This window comes from Cynocephalus volans, chromosome 1, assembly GCF_027409185.1.
Source record: "Cynocephalus volans isolate mCynVol1 chromosome 1, mCynVol1.pri, whole genome shotgun sequence".
Lineage (NCBI taxonomy): Eukaryota > Metazoa > Chordata > Mammalia > Dermoptera > Cynocephalidae > Cynocephalus > Cynocephalus volans.
In genome coordinates this window covers 183,522,707-183,549,741 of record NC_084460.1, presented here as the reverse complement: position 1 = coordinate 183,549,741, position 27,035 = coordinate 183,522,707, and the positions used below count along the sequence as shown (strand labels likewise).

The following is a 27,035-nucleotide window of genomic DNA, read 5'->3' as shown; positions in this document are numbered from 1 at the left end:
GCCGGGGTGCTGCCGGCAAGGGTCGCACAGGCTCTGACAACATATGGAAAGCCCCCGCGACCAACGCCGAATGCCTAGACCTTGGAAGTGTGGGATCCAGCCCAGTGGCCAACCGCACGAAGGAGCATGCCTCACCTAGAACAGCCCAACCCGCCTGGGTGAGGCTCCCCCACTGCGCCCTGGAGTTTCCTGGGTCCGGATCCTGGGCTCTGGACCCTGGGGGGCTGGATCTGCAGCATGCGAACTCCCAGGTTCCTCGCCTCGAAGGCCAAGGCCTTGCGCCCCGAGAGACCTGCTCGACGACTGTGAGCTCTCCTTCTGCCACAGCCTGGCAGGCTTCAGAGTAGAGAGGAGGAGGGGCTGGCTGGTTGCTGAGCTGATTAGAGCACCGCCTTGTAACACCAGGACCTAAGGGGCCGGATCCCCATACTGGCCAGCCCGCCACAAAAAAAAAAAAAAAAAAAAAAAAAGTGGAGAGAGTTGTAAAAATCTACATTATTCTTTTAAAAGTCTATTTTTAAAAACCAACACTGTGTTGGGCTGCAGTAAAGAAAGGCCTCGGATCTACGACCTCATGTGGCATGTAGATACAGAGCGAGTTTCTCTTGACCAAACCCTCCAAATCAAATCGTTTTGATTCAGGGAACCAGTTCCTAAGACAGCCCAGCTCCTCCCTGCCAGCGCTCAGGTTGGGGAATGGGGGCTGCCCGCCACTGAATTTAAACCCAAAGGAAACCAGCCACTGGAATAATTCATGCCTTGAACCCCATTTCTGTGTACATGTGAAGTATGTTTTCTCATGCAGCTGTACCTTCCTCTCTTTCATCAACACCGGTTTTGGGTCTTCAGGTCTGGGAAATGGGGAGAAAGGAGAGTCAGCCTCGATCTCAATTTCCAACTCTATTTCTAAGCTGGGACTTTGGTCCAGTTCCTTGTGCCAGCCTTCAGTGTGCAAGGTCCCGGAAGAGACACCATCCCTTGCCCTGCTGCCCAGAGCTTGAATCCGGGCTCCTTGGGAAGGGCAGAACCCTCGACGTTGGCGGTGGCGCTGCTGCAGCTCTGAGTCCAACACCTTGAGGCTGGGGGTGGGCCCGGTGGGCCCGCCCACCAGTGGAAACTTCCCTGTGTCCTGCCGCCTGTTGTCACAGTGCAACTATGGGCAGGGACCAATCAGAGTTCACCTGCCTGGGTGCTTCTGCAGTTTTGCTAAGTGCCTCTCTCCCGAGTGGAGGGCCATAGGACTGCAAGGAGGGCGGGCAGTCTGTGGAGCCCCAGGATGGCCCCAGCCCTGTGTTTACCCACCTTCCCAATCACCTGCTAAAACGCACTGAGTTTTCCATTTCAAGCCCTCCTTCCAAAGCCAGCCTTGCTCTCCTGCCCCCCTCCCAGCCCCATCTACCTCACACTTAGTTTGCTGTTGAAGGAGAGAAAAGGTGGCCACCCAGAAAGCAGTGGGTCTCAGACTCCAGGCAGTGAGCCTCTGCCCTGGCAATGAAGCTGCCTGTGGCCCAGGGAGCTCACGGGAAGAAGTGACTGGAATACGAACATGTTAGATTTCCACCTGCACTGCACGGTTCCACTTGTTCATCCTCACACATGATCACAGCAGCCCTGTATGCGTGCTGGAGTTTCTAATGAGCCCATTTTACAGACAGGGAGACTGAGGCATAGCCAGACAGCCTGACAGTAGAGCCTCCAACCTAGCTGAAAAAATGGAAAGCTCTTCCTAAGCCCGTGGACAGGCTACTGTCTATCTTGGCTCTGGTTGCCTCTCTCTGCTCTGGTGCAGGGACCCCTCTGAGCTCTTTCTGTCTTCCCACCTGAGGAGATATGGGGCAAATGTTGCTGAGACAGGTGGCCTCTCCCTGGTAGTGGGAGAACAGGCTGCACACCAGCCCACCACGGCAGTGACTAGCCTACTCTTGCCCTTGCCATGGGATCTTGGGAAAAACCTGTCTCTTCTCTGGCCTCAATTTACCCAGGTATGCAGAGTTAGTCTGGTGATTCCTGTGATTCCTCATGCTATGCTATTTATTTTCTGAGTCCCAAAGTCCTAAATTGGTCTCTAGATTCTTCTTTATTCAGGGATTCCACTTGCTCCAGGGCAAGACTGCACCTGGCTAGGTAGCTTTCCATTTGCAGCTGAGAGCTGGCAGCCATTTGGGAGCTCCTGCTACTGCCCAGGATGGCTCTGGCCCTAAATCCTCCCTAAGGCCACGGCCGTGACCCAGCGGCTTGACCAGGCCCCATCCGAACCTGCAGCCACATCTTCCAGCACAGACTTTGGGTTCCCTGAAAACAGGTTAAATCAATTAAGATGCCACTTTCATGCTACCTGAAGAGTGAGCAAGTTATTTTGTACAATGGAGGTCTCTCTAAACTCATCGTCTCTCTCTGCCCTTGCTCCAGCTTCACAACTCCTCAGCCCCAGCCTGACTTGAAGGGAATGGTGTTGCCACCCAGAGCTCCAAGCCTGAGGCCCCTGAGCCGCCTGACGAGTCTCCAGGCTGCGTGTCTGCCCCTCCAGGTCTGTGCCCCTACTCCAGCACTACAGGGAGGGGGGAGGGAGGAATTAGGCCACTGCCTTCTTCCCTTCTCCAGACCAGATCTCCCAGGTTCAGGATCTTTTCCAGAACTCCCAACCCTTTCTGGAGTGCCAACCTCCAGGGTCACTCCCCAGGAGATGCACAGGTGGCCCCTCAACTAGGCTGTTCCCGAACATAGCACAGGTGCCAGTTGCTCAGGGCCTGACCCCCAGCACGCTCACCCCTGTAATGGACTCAGGGCCCAGACATTCTGGGCTCAAATGGCTGGAGACTGGCTTTCCAGAGCGAGACCGCACAGACCCAATTTAAATATTGACCCCTGCAATTTTTAACAGGCTCTCGTGGAAATCCCACAAATGACGAATGGTTTAAAATGAGCACTCTTCCCAGACCTCCACTTCTAACTAATTTTTGGTTTACTCGAAATCACTGGCAACAAGTCATTTAATCTTCTGATCATTTCTTCATACATACTAAATTTCCAATGGGCTCGGGGGGAGAAGAAGAGGAGGCTGGTGCTCTGTCCGGATTCCACATCTGCTTTGTAGCATGCGGTTAAAAAATGGCTTACCCCAGCAAACCGGTTACCACCTCTCCTCTCCAAGTGGAAAGGAATCATTCCTACTTCTCCGGCCAAGGGGTCACTCTTGGGTGTACAGGTGGTGACTACTGCAACCAATATCTCCCATTGCGAGAGTTTCTGTCTCAAGTAGAAAACAGAAAGGAACGGGCGCTAGGCTCCAGGAGGGCAGGTCAATGACTCCTGGGCCAGGGAGGAGAGCGCCCCTAGGCCGCGCGGCTCCAGAGAAGCCAAGCTACCGCTTCCGGCGGCTCCCTTCTCCTCCCGGGTCCTCCGGCGCTTGGCTCCCTGGTCCATGCACCGCGGGGCTGCACCGCGCTCCACCAGGAAGGTGGTGGGAAGAACAGCTCCAGACCCGGACACGATCACAAATAGGCTTGGAGGCAGCACACACAAAAGGTAAAGCTTGCCGATTGCGAGTGGAACGCTCTGCTGGGACGGCGGCGTTAAAGGAAATTAGCCTGCAGTTGAAGTTGGCTCCCTAGCCCGGCGCCAGCTCTCAGGGTTCCAGAGGCCGGTGAAGCCCTCCCGGCTCCTGGGCCCGGAGGTCCTGGGTCACACCCATCAGGCCCCTGAGCAGTGCACCTCCCAGCAAAGTGTCAGAATCCCTCCAGCTAGGCTGCAACGACCCCAACCAGGGACAGAGACACTGGAAGGAGCTTAGCCTACAACCCGAGGACACCAAAAACCAACGCTGTGGGGACCAGGCCTCCCTGAGACCTGGTCCTGGAAGGTGCCTGGTCGGGTGGGCACGGTCACAGGCACTGGCTGCCGTCTGCCTGCCAGAAAGCTCATCTAGCGTGCCCCCATTTCCTATAATCCCGATTCTGCTGGACCTCGGTCTCAGTGATCCTTGCTCACTGTGGCACCTTTGCAATCCTAAAAAGAACGGCTAAGCTCAGGCCCTCCTTCCATTTTCCAACGAATCGCCGCCCTGTCTTTCCCGCCGGGTCTCAGATCACCAACTGCCATCTCTCCTACTCTGATCTGTGGAGCCCCAGCCCCAAGAAAGGCAGGTGGAGAAGAGGCGGCAGCAGCCCCGAGTCTGAAGCCGCTTCGGCCTGAAGTGCCTGGGCCTCACCATGCACCCAGCTCGCTTTTAGCGTGTGGAGCAGCAATCATCCTTCGCTCCCTCCAGGAAAAGAGGAAAGAGAAGAAGGAATGCAAGAAGGAAAAACAAAAGGAGAGTTGATGAAAGAAAAGAAGGAAAAAAGGAAGGAAGGGAGGGAGGGAGGGAGGGAGGGAGGGAGGGAAGAAAGGAAAGGACGGAAGGGTGGAAGGAAAGAGAAAGGGAAAAGAAAGAAAGAAAAACCTCAGAATAGACTAGCAAAGAAAGAAAAAGGGAAAAGAAAGAAAACAATACCAGAACGGACTAGCATGCGGATGCCGGTTTGGGGATCCCTCGCCTCTGGAACAATTCTTGGTTAGCCGCGGCCCAGCCTGGGGCCAAGAGATGGTTTGTTCGCCTGGGTGGCCCTGGCCTCTCTCACCGAGTCGGGGACGAGCTGAAGCCCCCCGGCGCGGCCTCCCCAAAACGCCCTCCGGGCCGGCTCCGGCTTCCCGCCTGGGCCGAGGCCGCCCGGCTCCCCAGCGTGCCCGGCCGCCCGCCTGCGGCCTCACCTTCGGGGAAGACGGCGCGCATCTTCAGATAGCTGGTGGTGAGTCGGATGATGGACGCTTTGTCCAGCTGCGAGGTGATGGCCGACGGCAGCGGGAGCAGCTTGGCCAGCTCGTAAAACTCGCCATTTTCCTTCTCCCTCCTGGTCTTGGCCGCATTCTTGGACTTCTCCTTCATCGCGCCTCGGCTCTGCGCATATTAGACCGGGCCGTGCTCCAGGCCCGCGGAGCCCCGCTCGGCTACGGCGCCGGGGAGGGGAAGGGGCGCCCGGGGCCAGGTGAGTCCGGAGCGCCGGCCGCGGGCAGGTGCGCGGGGCCGGCCTGGGGCACCGAGACGCCTCTCCGCAGCCTCCAGCCCCGAGCTCGGCACAACCCAGCGGCGCCGCCCCGCGCTCCGCCCGCCGCGGCCCGGGGCGCAGCCTCCTCCGGGCTGGACTGTCCCGCGGCGACCGGAGCCCTGCTTCCTGCTCGCTTTTGCTTGCTCTTCTTTCCTCCCTCCGGTCTCCCCCACCTCGGCTTTCCTTAGGATGTGGGGAGTGGCGGGCGAGCCGGCTGCGGTGCTGTTTAGTCCTTAACGGAGTGTTCGCACCCGCAGCCGCGAGGCCCCTCCGAGCTGGAGGGCGGCATGGGCGGCGGCGGCCGCGGAGCCATGGAGCGGGGCGGAGGCGGTTGGGGCCGGGCCGGGGCCCGGGAGCACTCTCCTGCCCTCCCTAGCCGCGCCCTGCGCGGGGAGACACAGCGCCCGGAGCCCGCGGTCTGCTGCGAGGCGCAGCAGCTCCGCGGTCCACGTGCGACGGAGCCGCGTTTGTTTATGGCGGACCCGCCTTCGGGCGGAGCACTGGGCCGCCAGCGCCCGGGGGAGGGGACAGGAGGGGGGAGGGATGGGGGCTGGGGCGGCGAATCTCGCCTCCGACCCCGCCGCGGCCCAGGAGTCACAGGCGCGCCTCCGCGTCGCCGCCTCCAGGGACTCTCCCGGAAGAGACCCGCGCGCTCCCGGGCTCCGCGAAGTCGCGGTGAGTGCACGCGGCGCCCCGCGGGGACCCTCTGCTGGGAGCGGTCGCGGGACCTGGGCGCTAGGAAGGGCGGCGGGGAGAGGCAGAGGAAGGAGGGGTGCCAAGGCCTCCTCCGTGGCTCCCGGGCAGGTCAGGGGCGGGCGCGGCCGAGAGGAGGCAGCGTGACCCACAGGCCAAGTACCCTGCCAGGGGGGACCGAATCCTCCGAGCCCGCGCTGGTCCCGCGTCCTCACCTTCTCTGCATCGCAGGTCCGAGAGCCGAGAAGGGGAGGCCAGAGGGAAGACCCGCCCCCCAACACACGCACACTCGGAAACCGAGCGAGAGGCTCCGAAGTGATTTTTCTGCCCTTTCTGTCCTGGAAACGCGAGGGCGAATGGACCTTGGCGCCTTCCCGGGAGGAGCTGGAGGCAGCTGGGGCGCGCGGGGCGGAAGGAGGGAGGGAGCCGGCTGCTGAGCCCAGCGGTGAGGCCTCTCCCGGGGCGCCGGCGGGAACAGGCCCAACTGCCCTGGCTCCCGCAGCCAGAGCGGCCGCGCAGCCCGATCCGGCTCGGTCCTAATTTCAGGGAGTCGCCGTTGGTCGGGCGCTTCAGGGCGAGGGTCCCGGGGCAAGGTCACCGGGAGGGCGTTAATGGGGCCCATGGCGATGGGGCAGAAGGCAGTTGGAGAAGGAAGGCCCAGTTGGAGACGCGGCTACCAGGGATCCCGGCGATCTCCCTCAAGGTCACACTGTACCTAGAGAGTCCTCTTGTCCCGCCTCCTCCGCCCCCTCACACTCCTGCAATCCGGGGATAGGTATGCGGTCCACGGTCCTCCGCACATCCCCGCAGCGGCGGTTGCGCAAACTCCCACCCCTTCCAGGAGTCTGAACCCTCCAATGCGGTGCGAACGCCCGCTTCCCAGGAGCCCCGGATCAGGGACAGGCGCAGAGAGGACGCAGAGCAGTTCCTTGGGGCGTCGGGTCCGGGGGGAGTGCCTCTCGGCCGTGTGCCGCAGGTTGTAGATCTGTGGGTCTGTGTGGCACCTGACTTGGAGGTCGGCACACGGCGCCGCTAGTCCGGACGCAGGGATTTTTGTTCTTGGTGCCACGGCTCTCTCCTCGGCCTGAGAGGAACCTGCTTTCGACCGTCGTGCTTGCAGAAGGCACTCCTGACCTTTTCCAGGGACCCCCCTGAAGGTCAGAAGTTTGAAGGCGTTCGAGGCGGCATAGGCTCCCTCGGTGGACTCGATAGTTTGCGCAAGCCTGGGCTCTGCCCCCATCTGCCGCTCGGGCTCTGCCAAACCCACAGCGAGACCAAGGCTCGCAGGGATGGCGCCCCGAAGCCGCGCAGGCACGCAGGCCGGGAGCGCAGAGGAATCCGCACTTGCCATTGGGGTTTCGAATCCAGGCGCTCTTTCTGTTTCCAGGAGTGCGCGCCAAGGGTCAGGGCCACGCGCGAGCGGGTCTGCGCCCTGCCCAAACCCCGCGCGCCGGGCCAGCTCCCGCGCCCACAATCCCGCGCTGGGCTGCGCTGTCAGTTGCCCGCTGGGGGCTTCCCGCAGAAGGGACAGGGGCTGCGGACACCAGACCCCACCGCAGCTTCCGCCGCCCCCCAACTGCCCCCCCCCCCGCCCCCAGTGCTCTCCGGCACCTCCCTGGCTTCGGGAAGATTTAACGTTTCTCTCACCCCCACGATTTCTGATTCTCAATTATGGACGCTGGAGAATTCCTCCCGGGCTTGAAAAGGATTACCCAGCTCGCAGAAACATGTGGAGGTGGGAGAAACCCGACAAAAAACTGGAACGGAAACTTTCCTGAAACCAAATTTCCCGGATTTTAAAGGAAAGCGCACTTGAGCTCTCGCTACCAGGTCTTCACGATGGCAGCCGCTGTTCACGCATCGGCAGACAGGTTCCAATCGCGCTTTGAGAGGTAGCATAATGGAGTGTTTGAAGACTGGAAGATACGTGGGCGTGGGATACTTCCAGGCCTAAAGCCTGCACCAGCAGAGCCCGAGCAGGCGTTTTATACCCGCTCTCCCAAACACATTCTTTCACAACTCCCTCCCCCCCGTGGCTGTGGGTACTTGGGTGCGGATTTCGAGGTTTCCCAGGTGGGAAGGAGAGTAATGGCTAGTGGAATAGTGAAGGAAAAACCCTCGTCCCTGGGAGAGCCTGGGGCCCTTGCAGCAGGACCCTTAGGACGTACACCCACAGGCCGTTTGTGGGACAGTTAGCATGAAGCTGGAAATTCTGTTTAAACTAGAAAAGCACTGAACAAGTGCTAATTGGAGTAATCAGGAACACTGGCGGTGACCACGGTCTGGGACACCTGCTATGTATCCCTCACTCCTGGTGCGAAGAAACACTCCTGGTCCACGCATTGGGCCTAAAGCTGAGCGCCTCGCCCAGAAAACTGGCACCAGCCTCGCGGGTCCCAGGGGAGAGGCATAGATGCAGCGGAAAACCCACCAGTCTCAGGCATCATCTGGAAAAGGAGGTTCACCTCCTGGCCCGGAAGGAGCCTGCAGAATCCAGAATGAAGGGAGGTTGGGGGCAGGAAGAAGACGGGTAGGAAAAAGGGCCGAACACTTTGAGGTCGGGGGCTTCGGGCGCGCGACCTGCTCACAGGACGCCCCCTCCCCCAGTCTGTCTCACGTGCGCTCGAACACGCCCCCCGCGCTCCCCATCTCTTAGACAATTTCCATTAGGAAACTGACCTGGAAGAAATTCAGGCCCCAAGAGGAAAGGGGCGGGCCAGGACCGCCCCACATCTGCTTGGGTTTTCGTCTTCAGATGCTCCGCAACTCTTTTCCCCCCGGACCCCACCCCATGCCTACCTGAGGCCCTTACCCAGCAGAAACCGACTTTCGCGTGAGATCAAGTAGAGAACGCGCACATGTTCCACCCAGATGGGCTCCCGGAGAAGCTGCAGCAGTGGCCAAAGGAGATGAGAGACCCTGTCACTAAGGAGGTTGGGGGGGGGGCTCCTCCCATTCCTAGCATTGGATTGCGAACCTCCGAAGTGGACTTTAAGGAGGACTTCAACCGCACCAGCAAGCAGAGGCAACAGAAAATACAGGACTACGGGGATTCAAACCTATGTGACCTATAAGCCCTTGTCTACACAGCCGATCAGTAGGATATGGTTACCCCAGAAAACCCCGCTTGCGTCCAGCATCACATATACGACGATTTCATGGCTGGGAGGCTTTTGGGAACTGAGCTATCCTAGAGTGCTTCAGTGTTTCACTTCTTTCCTTCTATAAACCCCGTGGAGACACCATCAACTTTCTCTGGGGTCTTTGCTCTTCCCAGAAAGAATCGGACCACAATTACAGTTTACTACTCATTGTTTAAAAATAAGTACGGGTATAGAGAGCAATTTCGTAATAATTTACTCTTCCAGAGATCAAGACTCTGCTCGCTTGTCCCCAAGTAGAGAGGGGGAGAAGTTTATTTCTCCTTTTGTTTTGTTTTTAATAATTTATTTCATTGGAAGTTACTTTTTGGAGAAAGTGTTTGCTTTTAGGTCCCTCGGCGTATCTGATTACATAATTACACCGCAGTAACCTGTGTTGATCCGCCTTCGTGCATGGGGTCCAGGGATCCTGTCTCTCCAGAACCTGCAGCCCTCGGCCAGGGTGCCCGGGCCGCAGCTGGGTCTCCCCCGAGAGCGGAGGGCAAGGGAAGGAGGCATCCCAGGGCAGGAGATTGCTCCCACCTTCTGGGGCGCCTGTGAGGGTGAGGCTGCTTGACGCTGACTCAGCTCTCTGGGATCCGCGGAGACCGCGGCCCTTCTCCTTGGACTTGGTGGTCCAGGAAACTTCGGGTTCTGGGATTGGGGGCTCTAGGGGGCAGGCTGGGACAGTGCTTCCTGTCCGAGGATTGGAGTAGCTACTGCTTACTTCTCCCCTCCCTCAAGGAGATGCATTTAGGGGAACAGAAACGGTGTCACTGGTAATTAATTACAGTGATTAGCAAAGTCCCTGAGAGAGGGCCACTGGGAGCAACCGAAGCCGTGCCAGGTTCGGGCACACTTGGCGGCCACGTGTTTCTTCTAACTTTACCTGGGGTGAGGGGTGAGCCCTTTCCTCTTCATTTTCTTTGCCTTTTTCCCAAGACCGGCCCCGCCCTCTCCCCGGTCTCTGAGAAGGTGCCGGAGCGCCCCTCCCGACTCTCACAGACATCTACTGACCTCCGCGGAGGTCGGGGACCCCTTCGGAGCGCAGGCTCCCAGGAGCGGCGCTGGGGCCCGGCCAAGGATCTGGGAGCCGAGGGAGAGGGGAGCCGGGCCTCCCGCCAACCCTCCCAGGACCCACCGCCCTCTCCCGCAGGGCTCTCGGCCCATCTTAACGGAAACATCGACTCAGAATCACAGGTCGGGGAGAGGCAGCCCTGCTTTGGTCTAGAAACAAGCTCCGAGGCTTCCAGGGAGCCCGGGATCCCGTCTGGAAACCCCTGAACTGAAGGAGTCTTAGCCTGGCGTGCAAATTCCTCAGTGGTTACATCAAGTACACACCGCCTTGAATTGTGAAAACCTGATTAGTTCATTAATGACGTCGCTGAAACAGCCCTTCAAAACACCAACCAAAAAATACCTTTTAAGTAACAAAACCAAACCTATCCACCTGAGATAAACATTTCTGTACATCAAAGAAAGCACAAACGTGATGGGCTTAAAATTTTTTCTAGCACGCAGTAATCGTAGTAGCCAACCCTTATAGGGCTGACTATAATATAGGGTAGTTATAGTGCTTTAAAGACACAAATTCGTTTCTTTTAATTAGTATGGGGGGTCTATTTGAAAAGCAAAGCTATCAGTGGGGAATCTCCTCCCCAATGCAAACAAATCTATAGGAAGAGGCACGCTAATTCATTCGGGGATTATGTAGAGAAAGTCACAGAAAGGCCGGCGGGCATGGGGACGGGTTAGGTTGGCCCCTTCAGTCTGGCCTGGGCGCGCGCGGCTGCCCCAAACCCGGGCGTGGGCTTCTTCCCGCGTCCCGCGGATTTTTATTTTCTTTTAAAGGCCGACGTGGAACATGGGCTTCCTGAGGGCTGCGCGTCCGGGAACACACTCATCCCTCCCGGGAGGAGAAGGAGGCGAAGTCCACCGCTGAGGGCTGTTGGGGTCAGAGGTTCCGCCCCGCGGGGCGCGCGACAGCCGGACTTCAGCTCTGAGCCGCGGCGGGGCCACGCCAGCGTGGGACCGCACCTCATTTGGTCCGACACGGAGCGGGTGGCGGGGGCCGCCCTCACCAGCCCTGCTCGCCCTGGGCCGCACACGGGCTGCGGGAGCTGCGGGCCACACTCGGTGCACGACCCGGGCGGCTGGACGCGGTGAGGAGTCAGGCTTCCTCGTCGCCAAAGGTTTCCTTAATTCCTCAGAAGGGGATCGCGACTCCCACTCCTGGCGCCGGATGCGGGTTCAGAACAGGATGATTTCGGAGATACGTCTGCGTCGGGGTCCGGCCTTGAGCGCTCACCAAGTCTCCCGGACACCCGCGTGGTTAGAAACGCAGCCGGGGCAGGTTGGCGGAAGGGGGCGCAGTGCGCTCGGCTGCCGCAGGGAGGGGCGCTCACGCACGGTGTGTTCCGGGCGCACACTCCTAGGGGCCCTGGCGCGCGCCGAGCGAGGCTCGTGCGGGGTGCGGGAGCGCGTGCGGCTGCGCCCGCGGGCGGTGTGCGGGACGCTCGCATGCGCGCCTGGGGCCGCGCACACACCCGGCCCGGCCCTGCTGCCGGCAGCCCCTGCCCATATCCCACCCTCCCTGGCACTCAGGTGGCTCGGTCTCCGCTCCGCCTCCCTCCCCAGATTCTTTCTACGCGGGAAGTAGAGGGAGCTGGGACCCGCGTGGGCGGGCGGGGGACCGAAGGACCCGGTGCATGTGGTGGGGGGATGTCTGGTGGGAATCGGAAACCAGCGTTTTCTTCTTAGCTTTGCCAAAGCCCCTTGAACCGTCCCCTGCTCGCGCGTACGTAGAGCCCGGATCCGGCGGCTCTCGTGCCGGCGGCTGAGCCTTCTGGGGGAGACCTAGCGTGGTCTCTCATTGAGGAGAAGGTCCAATGCCCCTCCGCCATCCCTTGCCCCCTTCTAACTGCCCTGGGACAAAATTCCTTCTAGGCGCCAGAGCAAATACCTCGGGGGAGGACGCACAGAGTCGAGCACGTTTTCGTGTAAAACGAAACACTCTTCAAATTAGCACTCTTTCTCAGTTCAAGAATATTTTTCCCGGAAAAAGCACCGGTTAGCCGATAAACTACAGGGCGAATTCAGACTGTGCCGTTTATGAATATGTTTGGCCCTAACTCCAGCACCTTCTTCATTTCTTAGAGGGCGGAAACAAAATAATCTCGGTTCTTGCACCAACGCTCTTTATACTCTGCGGGTGTAGACAAAGACATTATTTAACTGGACGAGGGAGTTCTCTGCGCTTCTCTCCTCAGCTGGGCACACAGATTTTTGCGTTCAGGGGGACCCTCGTCGCTTTCCTTTTTCTGGGAGAGGTGGTCAAGGTGCGAGTGTGCGCAGGGCTAAGTGCTACTCTGCTCCCCCGGTGGAAGCCCGAAGCCGATTAAACCGGTTTATTATGAAGTGAGAGACCTAGTTTCAATCTTGCATTTAATTTTGGAGAGTTTCACCCATTCGTTAGGCCCTGAACTGGGAAAAGGGGGAGGTGGATACCTGGAAGAATTTGTTGAGAAATCTAACTTTGGAATAAATACAAGTAGGAGTGGGCGAAGGAAAAGCACAGAGATGCCCGCCGTCGCCATCGGAGGAGCGCCGTTCAGTGACAGGCAGACGCTGGCTCTTCCGCGCGAAGCAGCAGGCACCATTTTCGACTTGTTCCGGAGCTCTCTGGACCGAAGCGCCACAGACTCAAACACCTTTGAAATAATTTAAACAAAGTTGTGAGTTCTGGAAAATTCATGTGCGAATTTGAGTTAGTTCCTGGATGTTAGGGGAGGAGGGAGGAAAAAGATCAGTGCCATTATTATCCATGCAAAAATAAATTTCATGTTTATTGATGTCTCTTAAGGCAATTGACCAGAAAATATCTCCCTGGGTAAGTAACGTAAAGGGTGCTCCACTGACAGATAATTGACTTATTTATATTTCTGTTTAGCCTGATGCCTACACCATCATTTTTGGAAAAGCTGTCAACTCTGACAAGTGAAGGAAAGTGGAAGCCAGGAGAGAGACACCTGCAGCAAGTGCTGGAATTCCAGGACTCACCCCACCAATCTGTTCCTTAAAAAGTAGGTTACTTGGATCCTATTTGGTTATCTGAGATCCAGCAGTTGGATTTTCTGAAAGTAAATCCCAGAAATGAAAATTCACTCTCATTGTCTTCCACAAGCATTTTAATTTCTGAGTGACCTGGATGCAGGAACCATGGAGCAAGAATCCTTCCTGCTGTATCTATAGAAGATGGCTTAAAAGCTGAAAACCTTCAGCTAATGGTTAGTAAAGCAATAATTTAAATACACAGAAAATTCCTAGCTGCAAGAAAAGAAGAAAGGCCCCAAGTGAAGTTATAAAATTTATATTTGTACAAAAATCCTTTGAACAATTATTTGACAGTAAATGTGTTTTTCTGATTGTTGATCTAAATTTCTCAGCAACTCTTTGCATGTGTCAATTGTGAGACTCGTTTTTTGGCAGAGATGATTGATGGTTCTTTTAGGAATCCCTGCTTTAAAGTTGATTTTTTTTGTGTTGGTCATGGGAGCTGCTTCACTTTAGATACTTTATATGATGGTTGTCAAGGGAACGTTGGGTAAAAATTTTCAGGAGTGTCTCTAAAAACATTATTCATAATTAAAATGTGATTCATAGAAATCACCAGAAAAATTATGGCACATTATGTTCAAACATGTTTTTATGCCATGTGGAATAAATAAAATCATTATGGTCTGGTTGGGTAATACTGCGTCCCAGCCTTCCTCTGACCATGCCCGGACGACCTGATATAGTGTCACAGATTTAAGAATAGTCTGTGTAACATGAGCCAAAAGACCTTTGCATTTTCTCCAGGTACTTTCTATACTGACAATGCAAGTTATAATTCCATTCTTTTAAAGGCCTCTGAATAGTATAGTCCAAGGTGGCACTAAAAGGAGTAGCTTCAATAACCTCAGGATATTTTAAAGGGGGATAAAGACTGTGGAAAACCCAGGCTGCCAGTGAGCTCATTTGGGAGATCGTGATGCTAACAACACCAAGATCAAGAGTTCAGATCCCCGTACTGGCCAACTGCCAAAAAAAAGGGGGACAGGGGAAGACTATGGAAAACCTCGCATAATATAGTCTAAAAGATAGAATTAATCCATTGGAACATAGACCTACCTCGTCACAGGCCAGCTGATGTGTGACAGATTTTTGGAGAAGCAGTACATGGAGGTCCCAAGTTATTAGTACTAAGCCCTTCAACTGGTAGCTACATGACTATGAAACCCTTCCTGGTAGAGAAGTAGGGCAGGGCTTATCAAGTCTATTTAATGGCCTGCACCAGTTAATGCAGCTTCTGAAGGCATTGAGTTTACGGTCTAATTTGCCTTGGGCGTTGGTGGACTGTGACAATATATGTTAGTGGCTAATATTTATGCAGAGCATCAGCATTTAACAGAGCAGTAAACTTACTAAATAATCCAAACTGAGGCAGTTGCGCTTGCTAAAATAACGCTCCCACTTACCTATCTAAGAGAATAGATGCAATCTCCAGCCCTGAGCAGGTCACTTGGGTGCATGATTTAGTCATTTTAGTTCTCTTCGTGGTCACTGGGCTGGTGCAGTGACTAACCTGGTGTGAGAAGGTGGCTAAAGCAGATTGAGGGTTGCATGTTCTGAGTACTCATTTTCATGTGCCATCCAGAGCTGGACTAACTTGGGAGCAGCTTTACCTTGATGCAACAGAAGGAATGCAGTTCTTTGGACTGGAGAGTCCTCATGCACTCCTACTCGCACACATGCTGTTACTCATTTAAGAAACATTCGTCCAGTGGCCACAGTGTGCCAGGCGCCCGAACCAGGCATTTGCATGATAAAAGTGAGTTCCTTCCATTGAAGCGTTCTCAGTTCCGACAACATCTTTGACTGAGAATATGGCCTGTTCATGTGTGTTAAGGGTCTTAGAAACATCCACAGCTTTTTAACCAGTAATTCTATTTCTTGTTATTTGTCCTATGGAAATCGTTTCTAATCCCCTCCCCCACTCAAAAAGAAAAAAAAAGAAAGAAAGAAAAAGCTTTTTTTGCATGAGTATTTGCATAAATGGTTAAAGGTGCAAGCTTTGGTGTGAAATCTATGTTTGATTTCTGTTTAAACCTCAATTTTATTATCTGTACAATGGAACAATAGCTACCTCATAAGGAGGTTGTAAGTTTTAACTAAGAAAAGGATTGACAGATATAATGCATATATATTATATGTATATATATAATATGCCTGGGAGAAGGAAGTATTCAATAAACTGTAGCTGTTCTATTGGCATTATAATCACAGTGTTATTTATAATACTGAACCTTGGAGTCTTAGTACTTATGTTATTGAATTCTGGAAACAAACTATCCTAAATGGGTGGGTAGGGGGGTGATTAATTAAATGTTCATATATACTCAATGAAAACATGCAGCTGTTAAAAAGATTTTAAAAGTTCCCACCAGCATGGTATGGTAAACACTTTCCTGTTCACAATTTTGTCTCCCAGAATCCTTTGCAGCTAGAGTTTCTGATATGAATTGAGTGTGACCGGGTGGATACACTTATTCAAGAAACAAAGTGGGAGCCAGCTTCTGCTGCCTTCATGGTTTCTGCTGGTAGGCACAATCAGTGAATACTCTTTATAACGTGTGTGTGTGTGTGTGTGTGTGTGTGTGTGTGTGTGTGGCAGCATTAACAGAGGTCCCAATGGCATTGCTCTGAAGCCAACAGTTTCAGTGGTGGTTTTCTGATCCCTGGATCACAGCTAATGAGGGTGTTGCTGGATTCACCAGTCACAGTGGCAGCTTCCTGATCCTGCTATTATTGGCTGTGGCAGTGCTAGCAGCTGCCCTGGCCAGCCAGTTCTGTGTGTTACCCATTCCTGGTGAGCCAGCCCAGAACCTCTCCCCAAGTCCTTCCAACAATTTTGTAAGCACTGATGTTCCTCTGTTAAATTTCTTTCTGCTTTGAATAGCTCAGGTAAATTCTGCTGTTGGAAACTAAATCCTGACTGATATACTTTGGAAATCATGCCATCTCTATAAAACTTCATTAGGTGATCATAAATAAGTAAAACAACACACAACTCTATATAGAAAAGTCTCAGAAGGGTATTCCTCAAGACGTAGCTTGTGAGTATCTCTGGGTAGCAAGACTATGAATGATCTTCCAATTTGCTTTTCATTGCCCCTGTTTTTTTCTTTTTTAAAGAATAGTTTTATTGAGATATAATCACATACCATGCAATTCACCCATTTAAAGTGTACAATTCAGTGGTTTTTACTGTATTCACATATATGTGTAATTATTACCACAGTCAATTTTAGAACATTTTTATCACTCCAGAAAGAAACCTTGTACCCCTTAGCTATCATCCCCATGCCCCTCCCCCCACCATCAACCCTAAGCAACCACTAGTCTACTTTCTGTCTCTATAGATTTCCCTATTCTGGACTTTCAAATGGATGGAATCATATAGTATGTGATCATTTGAGACTGGCTTCTTTCACTTAGCATAATGTTTTCAAGGCTCATCCATGTTGTAGCATGTATCAGTATTTCTTTCCTTTTTCATGGAAGAATAATATTCCATTGTATGAATACAGCATTTTGTTATCCATTCATCCACTGATGAACATGTGGGTGGCTTCCATGCTTTGGCTATTATAAAAAATACTGCTATAGTCCCTCCCCCCAATTTTTATTGACCATGTAGTAATTTTATGATAAATATTTTGTAAATTTTATAACATAAAGAAAATCCATCCTGGTTAGTTAGTACATGAAGAGGAGGACAGAGTGTAGATTTCACCCTTGCATCATTGGCCAGTTAAGTTGCTACACATTAAAGCTCCAAGCCAGATCTATAGGCTCAATCTACAACCCCACGACCAGCAGACTGGTTTGTAAGTGGTGCTCTTGGTCACCAGATGGATGGAACGAGAGACTATAAACCCATCACCATTGCTCAAGAAATGGCTCTGAATCCAGGCAGGGCTGATTGGGGTAACCTAAGAGGAGTCATGTGATTTGACTGTCAGTATTTTCACATTAAATCTTCTCTCTACTGCAGTGTGGCAATGTTCTATATATTGATCTAGGTGGTGTTACATGGCATTCATGTGAAAAATTCATCAAACTGTACACTTAAGACTTGCGTATGTTGATCTTTAACTATATGAAAGTTACACCCTGATTAAAGAAAAGAAGAAGTGATAGCTGTGTGATTTCCCTCAGATCTTCCTTTCACTCTCCTATTCCAGCTACTTTGTCCTTTCTGACCATTTCTAAATGACCACAGGCTCATACCACACAGCTAGTAAGGGAGAGAGCTGGGAATTTAATCCGGCTCTTACTGACTTGGTATGGAGTGCTGCTTTCACTAAGAAATCTTCCAATGCCTAGAGTCTACGTGATTTTCAAGACTTGGCTCCCCATCATGTGGCTGGTGAGTATTGGGGCTGGTCTAGAAGGCCAGTCCTGGCTTCGGCAATGCTCTTGTCTGTCTTGAGCACTAGCTCTTCTTTCCCCTCTGCACTCAGCATCATACCAGGCACATCGTAGATGACCAATAAATATTTGTTGAGTGAATGTGACCACAGTGGGGTTATCACCAACGGCCAAGCAGACTTCCCACTTGGCAATTGCTGGAAAAACCAAGGCAAGAGATTCAATTCTTATTTTTCCCCCATGGCAACGTCAGTGAATGTTGGCTTGTCACAGGAGCATGGAAAATTCCCACTGGAGATATCAGAACTCCCTGGCAAGACCCGTGAAGTGTTAATTTTAGCTTTCAATGACCGATGCCCTCGTATAATTTAATGGGTCAGGTGGAGCATGAGCCAAAGCCTAATATTACACACTCAGAGAGGTTTCCTGAGTACTTGGTGAGTTATGTGGTTGTAGAGACTCACCATTTACTCATTTATTTGGAGAGAATTTCTGCTGTTTTGAGTCTAGTCTGAAAATTGTGAACTATTCCTTAAAAATATTAGCAATCTGTCCTATCAATCAAATTTTCCCAGAGTTCATGCATTATACCTGATTGTGACTCACAGTGTCAAATGCTAAAAAGGTTATAGCAGTAACCATAAAATAAACAAAATACTTGCATGGCCCTAGATATTCTGAGTTGAAAGATACGTTGGTTGAGTATCCATTACTTAAATTAAGGAAATGTATACCCACAGGGGTTTCCATGTTTCTACTCAGTTTTTCTCCTTGTATCCTAGCAGGGAGTGAAATTCCATGCTGGGGGCAGATGCCTCCGCTTTGGTTGGAACAATGTCTCAGCTGCCCCTGCAGCTGCTGTGGAGTCACTGGGACAGATTCAGGATGCATAAGAGGATCTGTGCACCTTCCCAGAACAGGGGGAAGCTTTGCTCCCTACATAACATTACCTGACCCAGCTGCCCTTGACTCTTGTGCATTTGATCCTATTCAATGCCTCCTCAGACACTGTACATTACCCATCACATGCGGTCTCAGATGCAGCCCCTGAGGAAGGACCATTTTGAACTGCTGCCTGATGGAGAACCTGCTAGCCCGCAGTACAGCCTCAGCAGCCTGCTTTCTTTGCTTGCTCAGTGGGGCTGGCGTAAACTCTGAATATTTTATTGCAGTCTTCCCTAATTAATTTAGAAAAGTTAGTGGGAAATGGAGAAAGGAAATCTTCGATCTTATGAATGCAATACAGTCAAATGAGGAGAGAATCATAGATGTTGTGAAAGACTTAACCAGACATGCCAGTTCTCAGCCAGAAACTGTCCAACTGTGGATTTGGTTGTGATGGAAAGGAACGATAGTAAATATCATGTATGAAATGCTGGAATTACAACATTAGAATTATATTTAAGGGTAAACAGATAGTTAATAAGGGAAAATCTCTCTATATAGAGGTATTCTGACGGATATAAAAGAAGGGCTGATAGAATTAAGATACAGCCTTTTGTAAACCTCTGATGAAATTATAGATCCTATCAATGATCATCTCATCATCAATGGCTGTTAACTTAGGGAGGTGGGGGAGTGGGAGAGAGAAATATCTCCAGAGTGCCCCAGAGATCTTACATGCCTCCTGACAGAGTATATACATACCCCTTATAAAATAGTCTTGCCGAAAACACCAACTCTGCATCTGATTTAGTCCCTAACTAGACATTCTAACTATCAGTTTTCAGGAAATCCAGGGATGAAGAAATAGGTGAAGCCACCTCAGGAGATGTACCAGCAAATCTAGAATGTGGGAAACTATAGGGAAAACAACCCAGTTCCTTCAACAAATAAATGGCAGTAAAAAAGGTGGGGATGGGAAAGAAAGGAAACCCATAGATGAAAGGAAACCTGAGAGACATACAACTATATGTAAAGTGGGGACCATGTTTGCATCTGAATTCAGGAAAAATGTATAAGAAAACCAGGGAAATGTGAAGATTGACCAGATATTTGATGCTATTAAAACATAAGTGCCATTTTTTTTAGGTATGATGGACAGTGATATTGTAGTTATGTATTTTAAGAACAGTTCTTATTTTTAGAAATACACACCAAACTATTTACAAATAAAAATGTATCTAAAAGAGAAAGTGTAAATTAGGATCTTATTAGATTTTTCAGTTCTCCAAAGACACCCGCCCATGTCCATCCCTCGTCCAGACTTCTCCCATCTGAGCCCAGGGCATGTTTTCAGGAGTGTACTGGACAGAAGCAGAGGGCTGCAGAGTAGACTTCTCCAGCTCCTTCGTTTTCTGGCCTCCAGAGAGGACAGTCTCAGCTGTGTATTTCCTACTGCATGTCCTCCCCGCTTCACTCCAGTTGACTCTGACTTTACCTGGTGTAAGCTATGCCTTGAGGTATAAAGGGGAGCTGGGCACAGTGCAAAATAAAAACGTGAGGCCCTTGTTCAAAAAACAGGAAAAACATGACATTGAAGGTACTAAAATATAAAACTTTTTCTTTTCTCTTTCCTTCTGCATTCTCTCTCTGCTTGTCATGGTGGGTTTTTTTTTTTTTTTTTCATGTTTTGTTTTTGTTTGTTTGCTTTTTGCTGTTTAATGTCACTTTCCCTCAGGCATGAGGATGCTTTTATGGCAAATAAATACAGACCCTCGCAGGTGCCCAAGGGCCCCAACCTTGCAACTCAGCATTCCTGTGTGCAGCCCACCGCTGTCAGGTTTCCTTCCTGCCAGCCACCAGACTGATGCCCTGTGCCTGGCCAGAGGCAGCTAAGGCAAAAGCCAGGCATCCCTCCTTTCTGCGAGTCTGCCACCTAGATCCACAGAGGATGAATGACTCCCAAAGGATTATAACCTCTGTGCCAGGATATACACGTACCTGCATCAGGGATGGGTGAGAGCCTCACCCCTACCGAGTTGCCCCAAGAACATGTCATGCTGTCTGCAAATTATTACACTTTAATTTTTTCCTTTACATTTCTGTGATATTGCACTGAGTAGGATCTCCACTACAATTCTGAATAGAAGTGGTGAAAGCAGACATCTTTTTCTCATTCTTGGTCTCAAGGGAAAGCTTTCAATATTTCACTTTTTTTTTTTTTTTTTTTTGGCAGCTGGCCTATGTTTCACCATTAAGTATGGTGTTTGCAGCAGGTTTTTGTAGATACTTCCCCACCCCCACCCCATTAAATAGGTTCCTTTCTATTCCATTATGTTCTGGCTTCCATTGTTCCTGTTGAGGAGTCAGACGTCAGTCTTATTTTTGCTTCTTTGAATGTAATGTGTTTTTTCTTTTCTTTGGTTGTTCTTAAGATTTGGGGGGGATACAGCATGATGATTATAGTTAATAATACTGTATTGTTTACTTGAAGTTTGTGAAGAGAGCATATTTTAAATGTCCTCATCCCCCCACTTCCCACACACAAAAGAATGGTGATGGATGTGTTAAAATATCAAATCATCATGTTGTGTACCTTGAATATATACAATTTTTATTTGTAAATTTTACCTCAATAAACTCAGGGGAGAAAAAAATTATACATACATACATATATATGCGTACAGTCTTGGTTTTCATCAGCTTTACTGATTTGCCTAGAGATAATTTATCATCTTTGAAATTGGCAGAGCTTCTTGACTCTGTGGTCTGATGTCTTTTGTCAGTTTTGGAAAATTTTCAGTTTCGTATCTCTTCAAATATTGCTTGTTCTCGTCTTTCCTCTCATCTCTTCTCCATTCCAATTATACCTATGTTAGATCTCTACACTAGGTTCCACATGTCTCATATGCACTTTTTGGTATTTTTCATCCTTGAGAAGATTTCGTTTAGTGTTTAGACTAAATCTGATTTCTCTTTCCCTTAGGGCACAGTCTCTTGGACTCTCAAATGAAAGCCTGAGGTATTAACCAGGGTTCCTTCTTCCTGGCAGGTGCAGAATTCTGATCTTTGCTTCTTCTTCACCATGAGCCTTATATTAGTTTCCTGAGGCTAACACAAACAAAGCACCACAAACTAGGTGGCTTAAAAGAAGAGACGTTTATTCTCTCACAGTTCTGGAGGCTGGAAGTCTGGAATCAAGCTGTCTGCGGGCTGTGCTCCCTCTAGGAAAGGATCCCCCCATGCCTGTTCGAGCCTGGTGGCCCCAGGCATTCCTTGGCTTGTGGCTGCATCATTCTAATCTCCGCGTCCATCTTCACATGACCTTCTCCTTTGTGTGTCTCTGTTTCCTCACCTCTTCTTATAAGGACACCAGTCTTTGGATTTAAGGACTGGCCTAAATCCAGGATGAATTCATCCCAAGATACTTATTGCATGTCCAAGTAAAATCACTTTGTGGGGTCCTGGGAAGATATGAATTTTGGGGTTACACTATTCAATTCACAATAAGACTATCGAAAGTGTTGCACTGATTTTTAATCTCTTTACAGCAACTTTCTATTTGTTTTTCAGCTCTGGGCAGGAAATTCCTCAAGTAGAAGCCACATAGAATATGAAGTTCATATCTCTGCAGTTCTTCCCCCAACCCTGGAATTTTTGCCCCTCAAGTACTGGCTGCCTTGCAAGTTCTAAATTCAAAGTTTTTTTCTTCCCAGACTACCCAAGGGGACTGAAGCAGCTCCAGGCTGCTGCTTTTCACTCATCATCTACAGCCTGTGCTTCAAACTGGCAAATGCTCCAAGGGAAAAAGCAGTGGCTAGGGTGGGCTTACCTCAGTGTGCACCCCTTGCTTCAGGATAGCTCCAGGATTAAATCCAGGATGTCTCAGTCATCCTCTGACACTCTCATACAGCTGTCTCTTTGTTTTTGATCCAGCTTTTTTAGTTGTTCTTAGTACTAAGTTTGCTCTGAAACTTCCTCATAGATAGAAATTGAAGTTGAGTATGGCATTTCCTTTATTCTAGGCACATGTCTCCAGGCCACAGGTGACTGTCTCAGGTGCACTGGTTTTTGGGAGCCCAGGTCGTGAGGGATGTGCCTCTTTGTTCTCTTCTCCCCTCCTTTTTGCTGTGTTTAGAGAGAGGGATGTGTCTATAACCTTGCCTTTGTTCTCCGTATGACCACTTGGAGGAGGGATACTTTCAAAACGTACAGAAATGATGAGATAGGATTTGGGAAATAGTGGGACATGTCAGAGCTACATAGGGCCCTGGTTACCTTCTTCCTGCATAATATCTTCAACAAAATCCGAATATCAGGCATATAAAAGGACAAAGTGCATGAATAAGCCACACAGTATTACCTTTGCATGCTGAGATCAGAGATACCAGAGCAAGGGAGAAGTTACGGCTAAAAGGGTACGTTTCTCCAAGTGAGCTTTTTCATGAGGTGGGGTGGATGCTACACATTACACCTTATAAAGTCCAACTTTCAAAACCTATGGTGTAGGTACTGGTATTAGTCCATTCTACAGAAGAGGAGGTGAGACTTAGGGAGGTTAATTAGCCTGCAGTCTCCCTCTGGATGGATACTCCTTTACTTCTCTGTAATGTTGCTAGTTTATTCACTCCTTTAGTAAAATCACATTTTTAACCATAAAATGCAAACGTTGGGGAAAGTGAACTCTTAATGAAATGAGTGAGCCTTTTCATAACTTTCTATATAATTTCCAACTTAGGGAGGTGTTGCAAGAATAGTACAAGGATCTTTCATGTGCCTTCACCTAGGTTCATATTCCCCCATCTGATTATGCATTTTCTCTCTCTCTTTCTTTCTCTCTCTGACTCATTTGAAAATAAGTTGGAGACATCTTACCCTTTTATCCCCAAATATTTCAGTGTGTATTTCCTAAGAACTAGAATTACAGAATTAAACACCTCAATACAATTATTAAAATTAGGATATTTACTATTAAAACACTACTATTATGTAATCTAGAGTTTATATTTGAAGTTCATCAATCTTCCCAATAATGTCTTTTGTAACTTTTTTTCCCTGGCCCAGGATCCGATGCAGGATCACCCACTGCGTGTCATGTCTCCTTGGTCTCCTTCACCCTGAGACAGCTCCTCAGCCTTCCTGTCTGAGACGTCTCATGGTTAGATATGGTCGATGCGTCTTTGGCCCCTGTGCTGGGTTCTTTCCACCACATCCTATCAAGGGGTACGTGATTTTCATTGCTCCGTTACTGTGATGTTAAACTTCACCATTTGATTAAGGTGAGTGTCGGGCTTTCCACTGTGAATTTACTCCAACTGTCTTTGTAATTAATAAGTATTTTTGTGGGGAACTTTAAGGCCATATAAATACCATTCTTTATCACACCCTCCTGGGGCTTTGATGCCTCATGCCTCCTACATGTTAGAGCTCTGTCTGTCTGTCTGTCTCTCTCTCTCATTTCTTTGTTTTTTTTTTTTTTTTGGTCGTTTTTTCGTGACCGGCACTCAGCCAGTGAGTGTACTGGTCTAGTCCTATATAGGATCCGAACCCGCAGCGGGAGCGTCGCTGCGCTGCCAGCGCAGCACTCTACCAAGTGCGCCACGGGCTCGGCCCTCTCTCTCATTTCTTTATCTTACTTGATTTACTTCTCATTGGGTGAAGCACATCTTCAGTTACCTTCCTGAGAATGGCCACACGGGAGGACAAATGTTTGGGATCTTGCATATCTGTGTCTTCATGCTACCCCCATTCTTGAATTCTGGATTGGAAGTTGTATTTAAAGTCATCACTTTATGGTCTTCCAGCATCTGATGTTACCATCAAAAAGCTGATATCATTGTAAGTCCTAAAAGCGTGAACAATTTTTCCTTTCTGAAAGAAGATGTTCTTGGAAAAAATCTTTGGTGGGGGACGTTTCCCCCTATTCATTTTTGCTGGGTACTTTCTGGAAAACCATGCTGTCAGTGGTGGCAGTAGTTTTGGATTTTCTTTCTTTCTTTTTTTGGTGGCTGGCTGGTATGGGGATCCGAACCCTTGAACTTGATGTTATAACACTGCACTCTAACCAACTAAGCTAACCGGCCAGCCCCCTGGGTTTTCTTTCTTTAATAATTCCTACCTCTCTGTATTATCTGTTTTCTCTAGAACTTCTGTATTGGCTTACTGATTATTGTTTTTTCCATATTTTTCTCTTGTTTAGCTCTGTCATTTTGTTCTACCTTCTGGGATAATTTCTCAACTCCATTTTCCAATTAGGCTATTGCATTTTTCATTTTGGCTACTGCATCACTACTTTCCCAGTGCTCACTCTTGCTCTCTGATGGTGCCTTTTTTCTGTCATCCTATTCTTGTTTCATGGCTGTATTGTATTCTTTTTGAGAATTTTGCTTATAAATGTTGAAGTTTTCTTCTGCTGCTCACAATTTGTCTTTTTTTCCTGTTTGTTTGTCTTCTGCCCTTCATGTTAAATACCATCTCATGTTAGAATGCTAGAAAAAATGTCTGTGACATGGTTTAGAAGATGGTGTATATTATGATACAGAACAAAACAAACAAACATACAAAACATAATGGAAAGCAAAACAAACAAAGTAGGAAAGGCCTTGGACAGTTCTCATGTAGGAAAAGGGGGCTGATTAGAAGGTCTATAGAGTTTGGTGGGACATGTGGTGATTGGACTTCTCTATAGGGTGATTGGAAGGCTATTGGGTTTTTTAATTGGGGACCCCAACTGTTAGTATCTGTAAGTCTTTTTACTGGGGCCATTTAGTTTCTCCAGGGACAAATCCTCTGATTTCTTGCCTGGGGAAGAGTGTTTTGGGAGCCGTGTGGGAGAACATGGCTATTCGTCATGAAAACTTTCACTCAAGTCTTTGTTTTCCATGCAGGGTCTGACTCCCACCCTCCGCCGTGCCTGAGCTCCCCAAGTTCAGGGCCTCAGGAATGGAAGATTTTGACACAAAAGCATTTAGGGAAAAAAGCTTGCTTGAAAAAGATCTTCAGGGGTTCTAAGGGATGAGTCATCAAATAAAAGTACAACAGGTATTTAAAGGAAAAAAATTCTCAAAATTACCAAAGCTACTGAGCTTATAGTTAGTCTGTACATGGTAGAGAAACAGTAGATTTATCAGAAGATTTTCATAGCCACAAAGGTCCTGACAAATCTTCAAACAGGAGGATTGCATTATGTTAGGGAGTTAGTAAACTGCAGGAAAAGCACACGGTTTCCTTTATTTGGGCGCCTGTTTTGTGTGTTTGTCTCAGGCATGCCGTGTTTTTCGTTCTGCCTGTGGGATGAGGTGTGCACGGTCACCCGGTCACCCGTACCTGAGGCGCCACTTTGCCTCTACAGTTCCACCTACTGGTCAAGTTCCTGGCCCTATGGTACCTGTTTAACCATGAGTTTGTTCTTATGATTTTTTGATTCAATATTTGTTAATTTGAAGTTTTGTTTTATTTGATCAGTTTTATTTACTTCTCTATAAAAAGAGGTGTTAATTAATTATATTAATGATAAAGCACTCCTGTGTTTGGTTAACAAAATTAAAGTCATATGATATTAAGACTTATGAGTTAACTTTCATCTGGATGCTCTGTAAATCTCCTGCTCACACATATCTAAAGAATTCATTATTATCAGCTCATCTACTGATAACAGGAACCAAGAACCAACCATTTGTCACTGCCCGGGTTTGCCTATGATACTGTATCTGTAAGGGTCTCTTCTTTCTCAATGCCTCATGATTCTGTGGGTTGACTGTGATCAGCTGGGTGGTTCTTCTGCTGCCCACGATATAGTTTGGAACTGCAGTCATCTTGGGGCTCAACTGGGCTGGGACGTCCAAGACGGCTCACCCATGTGTGACAGGAAGCCCTGGGCTGGACTGGGTGAGGCTGAGCTGCTTCTGAGGATGTGCTTTGGGATCCAGAAGGCTTTAGGGCCTGGGAATGGGGCAGGAGTGAGGCAAAGCTGGCAGCTGGTCCAAAGTGGTGGGTAGCAGGGACATCTGGAAGGCTGGGCTCAGCTGGGTGCTGAATGGCTGAGCCTTTCTCTCTTTCTCTGTATAGTCCCAGGGCCTCTCTCTCACTCTCATATGGCTTCTCCATGTGGTCTCTTTGGCAAGCGCAAATCTTGTGGCAGCTCAAAGTTCCCAGAAGTGTTAAAGCAGAATCTTCCAGAGCCTCCAAAGTCTTAGGCCTGGAACTAGCATAACATCATTTCTGGTGTGTTCTATTGGTTAAAACAGTCACAAGCCAGCCAAGATTTAAGAGGAGAGGAGGTAAATAATGTCTCATAATGTGAGAAATGATAAACAATTTGGAATCATTTTCCTTCTACCATACTATGTACCAAAATCTGTGTTTGTTCCCTAGGGAAGCCATAACAAATTATCACAAACTTGGTGGCTTAAAATGATAGAAATTTATTCTCTCACAGTTCTGGAGGCCCAAAGTCCAAAACCAAGTTGTCAGCAGGGCTGTGCTCCCTCCAATGGCTCTAGGGGAGGATCCTCCCTGCCTCTTCCAGCTTCTGGTGGCTCCAGGTATTCCTTGGCTTGTGACGACATCTGTCTTCACATAGCCCTTCTTCCCTGTGCCTCCATATCACTGATCGCACTTCTCTCTCTCTTTCTTTCTCTCCCCCCACCATCTTCCTTATAAAGACATCAGTCCTTGAACTTAAGGACCACCTTAAATCACTGTGTGATAAAACTGTGCTTAAGGTGTGACCCCTTTCAGCAATATTAATGCTTTGACTGGGGTC

General features: G+C 49.5%; 1 protein-coding gene across 1 annotated transcript in view; it reads right to left on the bottom strand.

The window, feature by feature from the left end:
* Positions 1–4,921, bottom strand: part of SIM2 (SIM bHLH transcription factor 2) — a 45,610-nt gene extending 40,689 nt beyond the window's left edge. Inside the window, exon 1 of the mRNA XM_063115761.1 lies at positions 4,747–4,921. Within this exon, the coding sequence (XP_062971831.1) occupies positions 4,747–4,921 (175 nt within the window). The remainder of the gene's footprint in view (positions 1–4,746) is intronic.
* Positions 4,922–27,035: the final 22,114 nt, after the last annotated feature.